This window comes from Leucopleurus acutus, assembly GCF_964270905.1.
Source record: "Leucopleurus acutus genome assembly, chromosome: 6".
In the NCBI taxonomy this organism is placed as follows: domain Eukaryota; kingdom Metazoa; phylum Chordata; class Mammalia; order Artiodactyla; family Delphinidae; genus Leucopleurus; species Leucopleurus acutus.
In genome coordinates, this window is record NC_139149.1 from 103,382,329 (window position 1) to 103,397,521 (window position 15,193).

A 15,193-nucleotide genomic window follows, 5' to 3' on the forward strand; every position below is an offset into this window, starting at 1 on the left:
ACTGAACTAATCCTACTCCATCATTTTCAGCTGAGGCCGCTGAGGTTCAGAAAGGCGAATTGACTTCCCCAGGGTCACACATTGTTTTGGCTAAAAGCTATTTCTTTTTTCTTTTTTGGCGGTACGCGGGCCTCTCCCGTTGCGGAGCACAGGCTCCGGACGCGCAGGCTCAGCGGCCATGGCTCACGGGCCCAGCCGCTCTGCGGCATGTGAAATCTTCCCGTACCGGGGCACAAACTCATGTCCCCTGCATCAGCAGGCGGACTCCCAACCACTGCACCACCAGGGAAGCCCTCTTTTTTTTTTTCTTTTAATTTAATTTTTTGACTGCATTGGGTCTTCGTTGCTGTGCGCGGGCTTTCTGTAGTTGTGGTGAGCGGGGTTACACTTCGTTGCGGTGCGCAGGCATCTCACTGTGGTGGCTTCTCTTGTTGCGGAGCACTGGCTCTAGGTGCGTGGGCTTCAGTAGTTGTGGCTCGTGGCTGTAGAGCACAGGCTCAGTAGTTGTGGTGCACAGGGCTTAGTTGCTCCGTGGTATGAGGAATCTTCTTGGACCAGGGCTCAAACCCGCGTCCCCTGCATTGGCAGGTGGATTCTTAACCACTGGGCCACCAGGGAGGCCTGGCTTTTTTTTTTTTTTAACATCTTTATTGGAGTATATTGCTTTACAATGGTGTGTTAGTTTCTGCTTATAACATAGTGACTCAGCTATACATATACATATAGCCCTATATCTCCTCCCTCTTGTGTCTCCCTCCCACCCTCCCTATCCCACCCCTCTAGGTGGTCACAAAGCACGGAGCTGATCTCCCTGTGCTATGAGGCTGGGAAGCCCGGCTTTTAAGTTTAGCGCTGCTAGTTAATGATATTTCTCCACTAAGTTTCAGAAACTAAAAAAACAAAAGAATTAAAGCAGGGCTTCTTCCCATGGGTTCTGAGCCAAAATTTGTTTCAGTCTTGCCAGAGTTCAAAAAATCATACTCTTACTTGAACCTTCCAGGACTTACTATTGCTCCCAGCCTAGATCCCAGCTGCTGCTCTTCACTTCATCTCCTATCTCTCTCTTTCCACCTGTGTCCCAGCACACAGGCCTGTTTCCTACTTTGGGGCCTTTTGCTCAGTGGTCTCTCTGACCCCAGGCCCCGAAGGAACCAGCTTATCTCCCCATCCAGGGCTTAGCTCAAATGGCCCCTCCTTGGAGAGCACCTCCCCAGCACATACATATCATTTGGTATCACTTGATCCTGTTTTAATTTCATCCTCGTGCTTCTTGCTAAATGAAATACTCTTGCTTATTGTCAGTCTTCCATCCCTAAAGTGTAAGCAGTGAATGAATGGTCTGTGTAGGCATGGCATCTCTCCAGAAAAGGTTTGCCACTTTCAAGTTTTTAAAAAATGTTGGTACATAGGGCTTCCCTCGTGGCGCAGTTGTTGACAGTCCGCCTGCCGATGCAGGGGACCAGGGTTCGTGCCCCGGTCTGGGAAGATCCCACATGCCGCGGAGCGGCTGGGCCCGTGAGCCAATGGCCGCTGAGCCTGCGCGTCCGGAGCCTGTGCTCCGCAACGGGAGAGGCCACAACAGTGAGAGGCCCGCGTACCGGAAAAAAAAAAAAAACAGTTTAGAATTGCAAAAACCATTGATATTAATGGAATACTCTCCTGTGAGTTTTTATCTTAAAAATAAAGCAAATTGCTGCCTCTATCTTAGCGTAAAACATAATGACAGATGCTCCTGCCTGCAGAGCCAGAGAACCTTGTTTCCACGCCAGGATTCTGATGGTGGTGCAAGAGCCCTTTTTAGGGAAATGAGGTTTCTTTTTCTGTACCGTGATGGTCTGAGAGGTTAGGAATGCTTCTCAAGCTTCATGACTCCTTAACTAATTTTGGACTTGTCATCCAGGAATTTATGCAGACCCTACCCGGATGAAGGCAGGGAGCCTGGGATGGCTTCTTTCTTTCTGCGTCGTCAGTTGGTTGTTTGATCCGCTGCTATTTCATCGGGACGCCTCTTCCTCGTGGCCTTCCCGTTAGTACTTTCAGTGGTTGAGGGGTGTGCCTGGGCTCAGTTCCTGCATGCGGACCACTGTGGGATCCTCCGTAGAATTCACTAACTGTTCCCTTCTGGTTTGTCACCAGCATTTTTACCTGTTGCGTTGATCACATTATCTTACTCTGTTAAAACTCCCGTTGGGGCTTCCTCTAACACAGAATTAAACCTGAGAACCTTCCTTTTGGGTTTAAAGACGCTTCACTGGGGTGTCTTTGTTCCTTGCTACTCAAAGTGTGGTCCATGGGGGGCAATCTGGCAGCATATGCATCACCTGGGAGCCCATTAGAACTTAAGACCCTGTCGCAGGTGAACTGCATCAAAATCTGCATTTTTAACAAGATCCAGGTGAGTTGCATGTGTGTTATAATTGAGAAGTGCTTTATGGGAAATCCTCACTGCCAGCATCGTCACTCACAGCCAAGAGCTAGGTCTTTGTGAGACGTTTCTCCGCCAGGCTTTGACCAGAACGCCTTGTACACACCAGCAACAACCTCTGATTTAATCTTCCTAGCATCCTCATGTGGTATGTACTGTTATTATTCCCATTTGCAGAAGGGGAATCTGAAGCCCCAGGAGATCAAGTCATTGGTGTGAGATTATTCAGGTAGTGCGTGTTGGAACAGCCTGGATTTAATCCGAGACACTTTGCGTCCAGAGTTTGTGGACGCAAAGTTTGTCCACCAGCTCTGCACCCTCCCCTCTTCCTGGGCTCTTTTCTCCAGGCCACTTTACTCTGGACCCACTTGCCTCTTATCGGTCTGTAAAACTTCTCTAAAGCAAAGCCACGGTGAATGAAATGCTGCTGTTTGGTGTGATCTATAAAAGCTTTGAGTCCTAAAGTTATTTTTAAGTAAGACTGTGCTGTGCCCTGTATAGATTTGATCTCTCTCAGCCACAGAGAATGAGCTCCTTCTACTGATTCCAATTAACATGGCTGCTGGGAGCCTTAGATACTACCCTCCCCGATGTGAATTCCTTCCGGCTGTGTTGAGATAGAGTGGTATCTCAAACTTGACCTTTGGAAGAATACTTGCATTTACAGTTCTAATCTAAAAAAAATGGAGATAAGTAACTTGACCTTGCAATGACATTGGTCCAGAGTTTATCGAGTCCTTTAAAGACCTCAAAGTCAGAATGCCTATAGCCTGTGTTCTCAAGGCCTAAGGGTTACAGAAAGGTGGTATGTGAGGTCGAGTACAGATGAAGGTCAGTGGTTTCCAAACTGATTACGGAACTGCTCTGAGGGGATATTCCATAGAAAAGCTTGGGGGTTGGGATGGGGGTGTGCCTGGCCTGAAATAGGGGTTCCCTGGGACCCTCCTCACTTTAGACCAATTGGTTTCAAACTTTTTATGTAATAGGTCCTGTGGTAACATTCTGTTTAATGGGCCTTTCCCTACTTAAATTTTCTTTTTGTATATTAAAAGCCAACTGAACTAATCCTACTCCATCATTTTCAGCTGAGGCCGCTGAGGTTCAGAAAGGCGAATTGACTTCCCCAAGGTCACACATTGTTTTGGCTAAAAGCTATTTCTTTTTCTTTTTTTTTTTTTTTGCGGTACTTGGGCCTCTCACTGTCTTGGCCTCTCCCGTTGCGGAGCACAGGCTCCGGACGCGCAGGCTCAGCGGCCATGGCTCACGGGCCCAGCCGCTCCGCGGCATCTGGGATTTTCCCGTACCGGGGCACGAACTCGTGTCCCCTGCATCGGCAGGCGGACTCCCAACCACTGCGCCACCAGGGAAGCCTTCTTTTTTTTTTCTTTTCATAAATTTAATTTTTCGACTGCATTGGGTCTTCGTTGCTGTGCGCGGGCTTTCTCTAGTTGTGGTGAGCAGGGGTTACACTTCGTTGAGGTGCGCAGGCTTTTCATTGTGGTGGCTTCTCGTTGCAGAGCACTGGCTCTAGGTGCGTGGGCTTCAGTAGTTGTGGCTCGTGGGCTGTAGAGCGCAGGCTCAGTAGTTGTGGTGCACAGGGATTAGTTGCTCCGCGGCATGTGGGATTTTCCCAGGCCAGGGCTCAAACCCGCGTCCCTTGCATTGGCAGGTGGATTCTTAACCACTGCGCCACCAGGGAAGTCCTAAAAGCTATTTCTTGTACTCCTCCTCTGACAGCTCAAAAGCTGGGTCAGCTACCAAGTGTGCTAGGCATTGGTGTCTTTTCTGTCTGGGTCTGCCCTTATTCCAGCCAGTGGTGCTGACCTGGCCATATTTCCTTTGCATTTAGGACTCCTCTGTGTGCACTTGGAAAACTAAACACTGTTCAGGTGTTTCGGGGCAGACCTAAGTCAAGGCGTCATACATTCTCAGCGTTCTTTGTCTTCATCTTGCGGTAAATCTGTACTGCTCCCTTTCGGTCATGACTTAGTTATGCATTGAAGGCAGCCTTGCAGAGAACAGGGAATACTCTTGTATCTGCAAAATAGAGCAGCTGTTCTCCCACCCGAACCTTAAGTTACTGAAAACCCCATTTTAGAAGAATGTGCATTTGAGAAATTTGTGACCAAAAGGGAAAGATGGCATTGGGGGACTGAGATCATATTTTTTATCCCCACCTGCAAAACCATTTTCCTTTTTCACTTTCAAGAAAAGAAACCAGGAAATCAAATAGACAAATGAGAATATCAGTGACATTTTGCAGTTAGTAATAATGGCTATCTGGGTAATTTCCATCTTATCATCCCTTGTTTACCAGAAATTTCTTTGGCTTTGAGGCAGGTGATTGGTATACTAAGAGGTATTTTATTTCTAAAATTAGCTCCTCTCCACTCACCTGAATGTTCAGTGCTTTTCCTGATCTTTTGTCTAAAAATTAGCTGCTAATCACTGACTCCTGAGTCAGTGCTGCAGAAACACGGCTCCACTGCCTGGGATGTCAGCTCCTTGGGCACGACCAGTTCTACAGAATGTATTGATGGATGTTTTTGTTCCGGGATTTGGTTTCCCGTCTCTGTTTTATCTCCTCTTCTCTCTGCCATTCACTTTACCTGCCATTTCTATTTCTAACCCCGGTTTCTTTTCCTTCTAACTGTTCCCGATGTGACCAACACATACCCTGAAACTGAAATTCTTATTTCCAAAGATACATTGAAGTGATACACACTGAGATTTCCTACAAGGGGAACTTAGATTATTGTCCTGAAAAGACAAGTACTTAACTACTTTATTTACAGTACATATAATTCTGAAGAATTTGGAAGAAAATACTGGCTCTCAACCTATTTAGTTACATATACAGAGATGTTATCTAAAAGCTCCTTTGGCTGCCCTATACACGTTGATATTTTTAACTTCACCTTTGCTTTTTGTTTCTAAAGAAGATTTAGAGAATATTTAGCTCTCTACTCAAAAAAAAAAAAAAATAGAGCGTTCCTAAAAATTAAAAAAAGAGAGTTCCTAAGAGAATGTAAAAGGCATGCCTAAAGATATTAGTTAGTAATATGTAACACTAAAGCAGTTTGCTGTCATCCATGCCAGTTTTTTCGATTATTTACTAGGATGAAAATGTTGAACTTGGTCTCAATTAAGTTTCTAGGGTAGAGAATGGTTGTTGCTGAATATTTATAATGTCATATAACACTTGGGTACCATGAAATGACACGAGGGAGGGGTTTGACCCTTGTCAAAGTTTGGCAAAAGTTTTCCTCGTAAAGCTTCAAAGCAGGGACAGATTACCAAGTGTACCTGACAGCTGGTGCCTTAAAGTAACTAATTTTTACGTTAAAAAGGTCGCTTCACAGGATTTGCCCCAAGGTCAAGCCTGTTGGATGTATGTTTATAAAACAGAATCTGCAGAGATTAGTCCTCGCATTAGATAATGAGACATAGGGAGAAGGAGGGAGGGAGGAGTTTGTCATTAATTCATCTCAGTCCCTTGACCTTGTTTTGCACATCTAACCATAGTATCTTGGCAGAGGTAGAACTATACCCTTCCTTATTTAAGTCATTTTGTGCATTATTGTCTTTCCACTTGACGATGGATCCGTTCTTTCTCCTTTGACTTCACTTAGAAGTAACGTTCATCCCAGTAGAGAGATGGACTTCTGGCTTACGTTGTAGGCTCACTCTGACTAGCATCTTCCTCCCAGGTAGTGCCATGCACTGCTTGGCTTGAGGCTGAATTTTTGAACTTAACCGTGACTGGTTTACACGAATCCAGATATGCCTCTGGAGCCGAGGGCAGTGTCGACGTAAGTTTTTTTCTTTTTTCCTTCCTGCCTACTACCAGGATAACAGGATGGAGAAGGATGATAGAAAATGGGAGTGCATTTTTAGCAGGCCCCGTGCCCACTTGCTGTGTTTCTTGCACTATCACTGTAGTGGGCCGACTTGACGAATCCCATTTAAAAGGTAAATTACAAACATTTAACTGCAAGCGATTTTTCTAAAGTCTTCATGTTAGTTAATCTCTTGTTGCTGCAACAAATTACCACGAACTTAGTGGCTTAAAACAACACGTGTTTATTCTGTGGATGCAAAATATATGGTCAGAAGTCCAAAATGGTTCTTACCTGGCTGAAATCAAGGAATCAGCAGAGCTGTGTTCCTTCTGGAGCCTCAAGGAGAGTATCCTTTTCCTCACTTTTTCCAGCTTCTAGAGGCGCCGGCATCCCTTGACTCATGGCTCTTTCCTCCATCTTCAAATCACTTTCTGCCTCTTGACTCTTCCACCTCCTTCTATTAAAGATCTTTGTGATTCCATTGAAGCCACCTACATAACCCAGGGTAACCCCTCAATCTCGAAATCATTAATTACATCTGCAAAGCCCCTTTTGCCGTGTAAGGTAACATCTTCGCAGATTCTAAGGATTAGGAGGTAGACATCTTTGGGGACATTCTCCTGCCTACCACACTCATAGACCCACACAGTGTGCTAGCAGAGTTCACCTCCCGTGAGTTTCTAGCCCTCTGTGGACACAGGAGAAAGGTTTGGGTTTTTTTGTGTCTTTCCCTGGTATTTCTGTCTTGGGTGTTACTAATTTAATTTTATGAATTAACATCATCTGTGTTTGTGTAGGCACCTGGGGGTTGATAGATGTTCAGTAACACTGTAGGCTGCTAGTACTGATACTGTAATTACACAAGGGGAGAGGAGGTAGCATCTTGGCAATTGAAACCCTGTGAATCGTAGATAGAGGGGTTTTTTGTTTTGTTTTTGTTTGGGGATTTTGGGGGCCACATCTTGGGGCACGTGGGATCTTAGTTCCCCTGACTAGGGATGGAACCAACACCCCCTGCAGTAGAAGCAAGGAGTCTTTGGACGGCCAAGGAAGTCCCTAGGTAGAGGTTCTTATTTTTTTAATTTATTTTTACATATTTATTTATTTGGCTTCGCTGGGTCTTAGTTGCGGCATGGGGGACTGTTTCAGTGGCAGCATGCATGCGGGATCTAGTTCCCTGACTAGGAATCAAACCCAGGTCCCCCTGCATTGAGAGCATGGAGTCTTAACCACTGGACCACCAGGGAAGTCCTTAGATAGAGGTTTTTAAAACTTGCCTTATAGTGACCTGTTCAGTGAACTCAGAGTCTTCTAACTTTTGTCTTTTAGGCTTATGTACAGAAGTACATTGTGAAGAATTATTTCTACTATTACCTATTCAGATTTTCAGCCGCTTTGGGACAAGAAGTGTTCTACATCACATTCCTTCCTTTCACTCACTGGAATATTGATCCTTATTTGTCCAGAAGACTGACCATAATATGGGTTGTAAGTATTATTATTACTTATGAACCAGTATTCTACAACAACTACCTGCTTTGGGATTCAAGTACTCTGCATATATGCTCTTTATTAAAAATCACTTAGAGTTGAATTTTTACCTGGTTTACTTTGGGAAATGGAAGGAAAGATTTAAAAGCTGTGCATGAATAAGACTATGAGAGAGGAAGAGATGATGTGCAGGAAAAGGACCTTTCTGAGAATCCATGAAGGGACATAAAATGCTTCCTCCCAAGAAACCCCTTTTCGTAAAATTTGATCAGAAACAGGAGCTGTTGACTAACAGTTCCTAGTGGTATTAAGTGTAACTACCCCATGTCTATTGGATACACAGAAGCATGTAAGGCAGGGCAACTTCTCTGAGGAAGCTTGTTGTGTTATGCGGGCAGCTGGTGTATACACGAAAGCCCAATGATAATTCTGGGTGGAGAGGGGGAGCCCCTTCTGATGTTTTGTTTGGGACCCTATCGTTGAACTTTGTTCAGGATCAAATAAGTTCTGATTTTTATTTAATTTATTTTTTGCGCCGCATCGGGTCTTGGTTGCGGCATGCGGGGTCTTTGTTGAGGCATGCAGGCTTCTCTCTAGTTGTACGTGAGGGTTTTCTCTTCTCTGGTTGTGGTGCGCAGGCTCCAGGGCAGGTGAGCTCTGTCGTTTGCGGCATGCAGGCTCTCTAGTTGAGGCGCGAGAGCTTAGTAGTTGTGGTGTGTGGGCTTAGTTGCCCAGTGGCGTGTGGGATCTTAATTCCCCGCCCAGGGATCGAACCCACGTCCCCTGCATTGTAAGGTGGATTCTCTACCACTGGACCACCAGAGAAGTCCCTGATTTTTTTTTTTTTTTTTTAAACTGGGGGAGATGGTGGTTATTTGCAAGGCAGCAAGGCCTGCTGCCAGCATGCAGACCCTGGGATCAGGTAGGCCTGGGTTCAAGTGCAGCTCAGCCACTGCGCTTGTCCGTGTGCCCTTGTCCTGAGCCTGTAGAATGGTGTTAATGCACATCTCCCAGAATCATCATGAAGACATGTAGGGTATGGCCTGGTGCAGGCGAGGACTCTGCAAGTCTCCATAAGCGTGCTAACACGTGGTGATGCGTCCAAGAAGGCAAAAGAGTCTTAAAGATCAACAAATTCTTAGGTCAAAGATGGTTTAGCTGGGAGAGGGGGCTTCAGGGACAAGGTTGCCAGCACGGCTGTTTCCCTGACCCAAGATTCTGCTCTGAAAACAGCTTCAGAAGTGCCTGGTCAAGAAATATTTTAGATTCCACCTATAAGTGATATCATATGATATTTGTCTTTCTCATTCTGACTGACTTCAACTTAGTATGATAATCTCCAGCTGCATCCACGTTGCTGCAAATGGCGTTATTTCATTCTTTTTCGTGGCTGAGTGGTGGTCCGTTTTATATATGTACCACGTCTTCTTTATGCATGAACCTCTCTACGAAACAGAAACAGACTGGCAGACATAGAGAACAGACTTGTGATTGCCAGTGTGGAGGGCAGGGAGCAGAGGGAAGGACTGGGAGTTTGGAATTAACAGATATAAACTAGTATATACAGGATGGATAAACAGCAAGGTCCTACTGTATAGTACAGGGAACTGTATTCAACATCCTGTGAGAAACCATAATGGAAAAGAATATGAAAAAGAATATATGTGTATAACTGCATCACTTTGCTGTACAGTAGAAATTCTAACACAACATTGTAAATCAACTCTACGTCAGTTAAAAAAATAAAAAAGTGCCTGTCATATCTAAAGAAGCTGGGGTTCTCGGGCTGTCTGCTCTTAGAAGCCGTGGCTGCACCCCTGGTGCTTTTATTTTTCTCATTTGTAGAACAAGTGAGAGGGGCCTTGATCAGGAGGCATAAGTGCAGATATCCTAAAAGGCAGGGCAGAGGAATAAAGCAGTGAAGTGCTGGGTGGGGCACCTGCGGCATTGGGAGTGGCTACCCCTTACTTCCACCTGTGCCTGAGAGAGGAAAGACAGGCTGGTGTGGTCAGATGTCTTTTTCATGTGAAATCTTTAAATGTAGGGCTTACATTTTTAAAAGCTCTATATGCCAATTGAACAAAGAATCCTTGAAGTCTCAACTTCCGAGGCTTGGTTTGAAGCTTCTGGCCTTGAAGAACAGCTAAGGTCCCTCGGGCTTATGGTTAAGATTATTTGGCCCCGAATGCTTCCTATTTGCTCCTTTTCTCTCTCAAACTACACGCCACTTTTTCCTTTCTCCATCCCTGTCTCCCTTCCAGCCCTCTTCTGAAATCTGGCTTCTGTCTAAAAGTGTGATCCAATGAGAATCTGCAAAAGCATAGGCATCTTGCAAAAGGTGAGCATTAGTGCAGTTCCTCTCCCTCTGGAAGCGGCTTCCGTTCCTGCAGGGTGGTGATGTCCACTTGAGCTGGGGGAGGAGAGACAGGGAAGGGAGCGGGGTGCAATCCTTCTGTTCTTAGGATGTGAAAATGCACCCAAGACCCGTGGTGCTTGAGCTCCTTTTCCTGTCATTTATTTTCTGAGATACCAAAAAATATATATATATATCCAACTTTTATGGTTGTCAAGTGGGGCAAATGATGCAAAATACTTCTAGTAACCTGGGAATATCTTATACTGTGTACAGTCGGCTCAAGGCCAATTATCTTGCCCACTGAGGGTGGAAAACTTTTCCTGAGGGGCCGGGAAGATCTTTAGACCTGACGGGAGGCAGTGGTTAGGGGACTCAGATTGTCATTATGGGCTGTTAATGTTCGCTTTGGAGTCCTCATTTCAAAGGGCTCAAAAGATTTTCCATTTGAGGTAGAATTACCAGTCTTTTGTCAGAGAGTGGACAAATAAAGTCTTTACCTGAGAGAGGAAAGAGCAACCTTTGACTATGCAGTTTGTCCTGAGCTTTGGCGATGTGCTATTTGCTTTCAGAAATGGGTGCATGGCCAAGTCCAAAAGGCCCCCATGCAGAGAGGTATGTAATTCGTATCAGTGAAGCAGTGTGTGCATTCCTGGCAGTTCCGCTGGAGGGAATAGTGGCTGGTCCAAGAGGGGGATGGAGGGAGGGAAGGAAGAAGGGGCAGAGGGAGAGAGGTAGAGGCTGGGGTGGGTGGGGGAGGGTTCAGAGGTGGGAAGGTGTTTGCTTTGTGCTCTGCTGCGGAGATAGATAATAATGAGAGAGGCTTGGTTTGGCTCCAGTGTTGAAAGTGGGTGGAGGGAAGGAAAATTCCTGATGGTGTTGGCAGTTGGGAGGGAAGGAGGGGTGGAGACGGGTGAGATTCTTTTGGGCAATCAGCTTCCTGCTGAGGCAGCCTGTCTCCTGTAAGGGATATCCCTAAATTAGTGGCTGCCTCTTTAAGGGGTGAGGGTGAAGAAATGTTAATTATATAAGGGGCAGAATTTGAAGTCCCCTAGCTTTAAACATCTTTTCTCACCCAAAATCCTTTGGAAGGCAGCTGTGCCCAAGAGTGCCAAACCTCTTGACAAATTTCATATTAATTCGACAATTGTCATTGGATGAAGTCTCAACTGGTTTTATTGCTTTTAAAAATAATTTTTTATATTAGGGGTGACTCACACTGTCTGAAGTAGCTTAGCAGAATTTATGGTTATATTAACTGTTTTCTCGTCACAATCATAATTGTTCCTCTTGTCTCTTGCACCTCCCATTGCTTTTGTTGGCATCTGTGTTCATTGTTTGATCTTCATAACAATGGATTGGTATCATTTTATAGATTGGGATAGTAATACTTCAAATAATAATAAGCCATATTATATGTTGAGGACTTACTATACACGCCACTCAGTGCAATAACGCTTTACATATTTCACCTAATTTAATCCTGCCAGCAATCCTGAGAAGTGATTATTGCCAGTTTTACAGATTAGGAAACTGACATGTAGAGAGGATCATTTTGGATTAAGCGGATTTGATCCTGTCCCCTAAGGCCTCTTGTGCTAGAGAGGGCCGCCACTCAGCTTCAAGCATTAAAATGACTTGCCCAAGGTTCTCTTCCATTGCATATTTGCTATGATTGTATTTCAGGTTTGCCTGTATGGCGTTTATTAACTCTGTCTACTACTTAAGTGTCTTCTATAGGCCCTTCTTGACAAGTCAAAGGTGTCTTATCCCAGAAAAGTTCGATAAGCTTTTTTTTAATTAGCTGAAAAACATCAATGAGGTATTTTCTTCTATCACTTATCAAGGTTTTTAACCTGTCATTGGATTCAATAGAATCTTCGACCTTGGGACAGAAAAGGCCATGAATGGGTTATTCATTAGATGCTCATGAGAGATGTTATAGATAGCGCTTCACAGGGTGTCACTGCCCAACTGAGTGATTATCTGATCTCCTGGCTTCCACTGCGGTGTGGTGACAGCCCCACCAAAAAAGAACATAGTACTGCTTGTGTCTTGAAAAGGTTCGAGGCAATTTCATTGGAGCTGCATCGTGTTCAGTTTTGTAACATGAGGCAACATCTCACTGTTTTGCTAAATAAAGTTATTCTCCATTTTGTAAAATAATGCAAATATCGATACCACAACTGGTCCATGGGAGGCTCGTCTTCTCTATTCTTCCGATACTTACATCCTGCCTCTTTTCACAGCCCTTGCATGGCATTCAAGATGAGATGCAGGAAAAACTGGGAAGTGTAGGTAAAATCAAAATTAGGGGGATACAGATAGAATGAGAGATGAATGCCTAAAGTTGGGCCATGAATTTGTCTTTCAACTTTGTCTTGACTAATTTAAAATGAAATGACATTATTCGCTAGGGAAGAATAGGCTTATTCCTAAGAGAGGAAACCTCCTGACGCACAGTACTGATAGAATCATTAAGGGTAGTGGTGCATGTTGCTAAATTGTATTCCTGGGAATGTTGTTTGCTATCCGTACCCCTGATCGGCTGTGTGAGAGTACTCCTTTTGACTCTTCCTCATAACCTTTGCGTGTTCTCATTTTTTCAGTCATTGCTGATTAAACCGATGAAAAATGGGACCTCCATTAATTTTCATATATCTTTAGTGAAAATGAAAATATTTTCAGACTTTCATCAGCCATTTGTGTTAACTCTTGTGAATTGTCAGTCTGTCTTTTGAGTATATTTTTAAAGGGCTTTAAGGTTTTAATTGCTTTTCAGCAGTTGTTAACGTAAAATATTCAACTATTGATCTTCCATGTCTCAGAGTTAATGTGCCTTTATATATGAGATTTTTAGAAATTTAAGATTTTGAGAAATGGTATGTAAGTTTATGGTATCAGCAATAGTGACCTAAGAAAATCCCTTAAAATTGAATCTCAGTGCTTTTATCTTGGGTGTTCACTTTAGTTTTAGGCGCAGACCTCACCACTCCTTGTTGCCCTACCTTTTGTGACCTCCCTGGCCCCTTTAATTTGAAGTTGGGACTCCCATCTTCAGGCACTTAATCTTTGGCCTGCAGTTTCCCTGGCCACAAAATAGCTTACTCAGGAGCAACCAGCCCTTAGAAAACCTGATTTTTTTTTTTTTTTTGTGGTACGCGGGCCTCTCACTGTTGTGGTCTCTCTGTTGCGGAGCGCAGGCTCAACAGCCATGGCTCACGGGCCCAGCCGCTCCGCGGCATGTGGTATCTTCCCGGACTGGGGCACAAACCGGTGTCCCTGGATCGGCAGGCGGACTCTCAACCACTGCGCCACCAGGGAAGCCCAGAAAACCTGATTCTTGCTGCCTAAACTCCAGGAAGGTTTCAATTTGTCTTGGAGTTTTTCCTTGTCTTTTTTCCCCATTTGTAAACACTTCTTTTACCTAACACCGAAGGATACATTCTCCACCATTCTAACCCATGTGTGGTTATTTTTAAGTAATGGTCATCCTATGCAAACTTCTTGAGTGTTGAAGATCTGGTTGTTTCTGAGAGTTTCTGGGCAGGGTTAATCTCTCTTCTGATAATTCGTGGGGTTTGTTTGTTTGTTTTTTTAAAGTCCCCTCAATCCATTTTAATGTATGGCTTTTGATGATCTCCTTGAATGGAAGCAAGGAGTGTTCATGTCAGGGGAGGGGGGCTGCTTCTACCTCTATCAGCAGCTTTGAGGTTTGGTCAGAGGTTCCTGATCCTGAAATACGATGAAAGGAACACGAGGCTGATGTCTATAGGGTGTTTTTTTGGTTTCCACTCAAACTAGCTCAGGAAAGGGGGATTTGCTGTAAGGTTACAAGGAATCCCATAGGAGCCAGAACCTCACAGGAGCTGATGCCACTGAACAGCTAGGTTTCTGCTACAATTAAGCAGTTGCTCCAGGATCTGCTTCTTTACCTCCTGTTGCCAGCTGGTAACTTCCTGTCTTTTAGTTCAGAGTTCCAAGACAGTCTGACCCAGCTCACCGTGTAGCACAACTCCATCCATCTCGGGCTCAGTGCGTATGTTGACTGTATTTCGTCCAAGCAGCCGTGTTGGGGGCGGCGATAGACAACTGGGGCACAGAGCCATGGGCCAGGTTGAAACATCAAGAGACTTGGACTGTAATCGTAGCAGTGAAAGCTTGCTCAAGCCACTTCATGATTCTGGCCTGCGGCATCCCTAACTTCAAAGTGAAAGGACCCAGCTAGAGAATCTTTGGAGGTATATAACATGGTCATGACTCTTCTTTATATGTTCGCTATGCGACACTTAAGAGATCCATCCATGGCATGGAGTAAGAAGGAAAAGAGTAAATGCTGGGCAGGATAACATTAAAAAAAAAGGCCTGTTATCTCTTTTGCAGACCAAATGCTAATGCAGTTTTACGTGTTTTGTGCTGGGAACCCCTCAATATTAGACAGTACATTAGAAATGCATATCAAATCCACTGCTAAATATTTGTTAGGTAGTGTGCTGTTTTGTGTTCAACACGATCAAACGAACGCTTTAAAAGGAAATGCTGAATTGCCTGGTGACTGTAGATTCCATTTTTATGTACACTCAGAATCCCGGCGATAAGGAAGTCATAATAGCAGAAGATTCCTCTTGGCAGGTCCTTCCGTTCCTACTCTTGCAAGTCAAATTAACTTGTGTTGGAGAGCTTGAGTTTAAATGATGGATTTTACATCTCTCACGTTCTGGTTATTGAAAGCTAGCTAGCTGATATCTACATTATAAAGTAGAACTAAAATTTATATTTAAATTGTGCCTCTGATCTAGTGTCTAACTGCAGCAGAGTCTAGGGTATTTTATAAACAGTTCCATAAATTGGTTAAGAGGTAGCTTTATGATTAACATGGCTAAATGCAGTGGTGTCTCTTTGGATGTGGGCAGGCTGCCATCTGGCTGTGTCACAGGGGAGTCTCTGAGACTGGGTAAGAGAGGAGTGCAAAACAGCCTGCCCCATCCCTGTAATTCACAACCCTTAGACAGGGGTCAATTTTAGTGCCGAAAGATGACTTTTAACGTGATTATCTCCTAATCCTCTGTTTAAACCACTACC

At 44.4% G+C, this 15,193-nt stretch overlaps 1 protein-coding gene across 3 annotated transcripts in view; it reads left to right on the forward strand.

Moving 5' to 3' along the window:
* The window catches only part of SGPP2 (sphingosine-1-phosphate phosphatase 2), a gene marked incomplete at its 5' end in the record, with an annotated part of 122,019 nt that overhangs the window by 37,958 nt on the left and 68,868 nt on the right, over positions 1-15,193 (forward strand). For 2 of the 3 annotated variants that reach the window (XM_082841019.1, XM_082841020.1), the window contains one exon: positions 7,597-7,755. In XM_082841019.1, coding sequence (XP_082697145.1) covers positions 7,597-7,755 — 159 coding nt within the window. The remainder of the gene's footprint in view (positions 1-7,596; positions 7,756-15,193) is intronic. The other variant, XM_082841021.1, reaches the window with a different exon arrangement.